The following is a 1559-nucleotide window of genomic DNA, read 5'->3' on the forward strand; positions in this document are numbered from 1 at the left end:
CGGAGGGTGGGGGAGGGCGGGCTGGAGAGGGCTGCGGGCGTCTTCTACGTCCGCCCCTCGGTGCGGTACCAGTTCAAGCACCCGCAGGCGAGCAAGCGGCGTGAGCCCCTGTCCACGCGACTGCGGGCATGATGTTGATGTCCCGTGGCGTTATGCACGACCGCATGTCATAGGCGACTGGGAACAGCGCGAGCCCCTTCCACGCCGTCTGGTTCTGCGGCGGGTGGGCGACCGAGGGCGCGCGCCGACGCGCGATGCGCGCGCTGCGGCCGAGCAGGAGGCTGCGAGAGGTGGAGGTGTTTCGCTCGGCGAAGATGCTGCGCCGCCGGGGGCTGTGAGGTGTGTGAGCAGAAAGAGATACGTTATCGATCAAAGTCAACGTGTGTACAAAAGAGCAGCCCGATCGCCGCCGATATGGCGATGCTCCCGCCTGTGATCGCACGGGGAGGTTATTAGTCCCGCTATGGATATGTAAGAGCCACTAATGCAATTGTCGGCCACCTTATGCACATCCATGCCCACGGTTCGTAGGACGTCGCTGAGACGTCGTGTATTTTGGTGCCGTGTCAAGCCGGGTGGAGGCTCAGTGATGCGTCACGCATACGCCTCGCTTTACGCGTACAGACAGAAAGCACGATCGGTGATTTCAAATGTGCTGCGAATTATGCGCACGTCTTCTGTCCCGATCGTTACCACCGACCTTCTGGCCGCTACGCACCACGCACCACGCATCTGTTTTATGTAAGCTTTGCCAGAGAGGCTCTCTCGGGCCGCTACGCACGGTGTATTACGCACAGGTCTTACGCAGTGGGATCGTAAATCGGGGCTGGGTGAGCCTATGACCGACGCATTACGCACATGCTCTACGCTCTCGACCGTGAACGGCGGCGGAGAGGGGGTTACGCCTCATGTATTACGCATACGTCTGACGCATCGGTCGCCATGGGTGTCGGGGGGAGCTTACGTCCCACGTATTACGCACACGCACGACGGATTTGACTGAGAAGTGGCGGCCAGCAAGGGTTACGCCTCACGTATTACGCATACGTCTGACGCATCGGTCGCCATGGGTGTCGGGGGGAGCTTACGTCCCATGTATTACGCACACGCACGACGGATTTGACTGAGAAGTGGCGGCCAGCAAGGGTTACGCCTCACGTATTACGCATACGTCTGACGCATCCGCCCCACCTAACCCCTAACCCCTAACCCCTATAACCCTTAACCCCTAACCCCTAACCCCTAACCCCCACCCCCCTAACCCCCTAACCCCTAACTCCTAACCCCTAACCCCTAACCCCTAACCCCCTACCCCCCTAACCCCTAACCCTAAACTTCGCGCTGCCGCTAGGGCTAAGTTGGCGCTGCCGCTCGGGCTGCCATAAGCTGGCTAGGGTTGTATGTGCGCTGGTAACAACAGACTCGGGCATAGCCCTCGACAGCCACCCCCTAACCCCCCCACCCCCCCCCCTTTATGTGTGCGCACTGGCGCTGCCGCTCGGGCTGCCATAAGTCGGCTTAGGGTTGTATGTGCGCTGGTAACAACAGACTCGGGCATA

The 1559-nt window shown here is 60.6% G+C and overlaps 1 protein-coding gene across 1 annotated transcript in view; it reads right to left on the reverse strand.

The window, feature by feature from the left end:
* Positions 1–362: 362 nt before the first annotated feature.
* The window catches only part of EMIHUDRAFT_121193 (hypothetical protein), a gene marked incomplete at both ends in the record, with an annotated part of 3515 nt that continues 2318 nt past the window's right edge, over positions 363–1559 (reverse strand). The window contains one exon of the mRNA XM_005759093.1: positions 363–430. Within this exon, the coding sequence (XP_005759150.1) occupies positions 363–430 (68 nt within the window). The remainder of the gene's footprint in view (positions 431–1559) is intronic.

The sequence above is a fragment of the Emiliania huxleyi genome (assembly GCF_000372725.1).
Source record: "Emiliania huxleyi CCMP1516 unplaced genomic scaffold EMIHUscaffold_812, whole genome shotgun sequence".
Lineage (NCBI taxonomy): Eukaryota > Haptophyta > Isochrysidales > Noelaerhabdaceae > Emiliania > Emiliania huxleyi.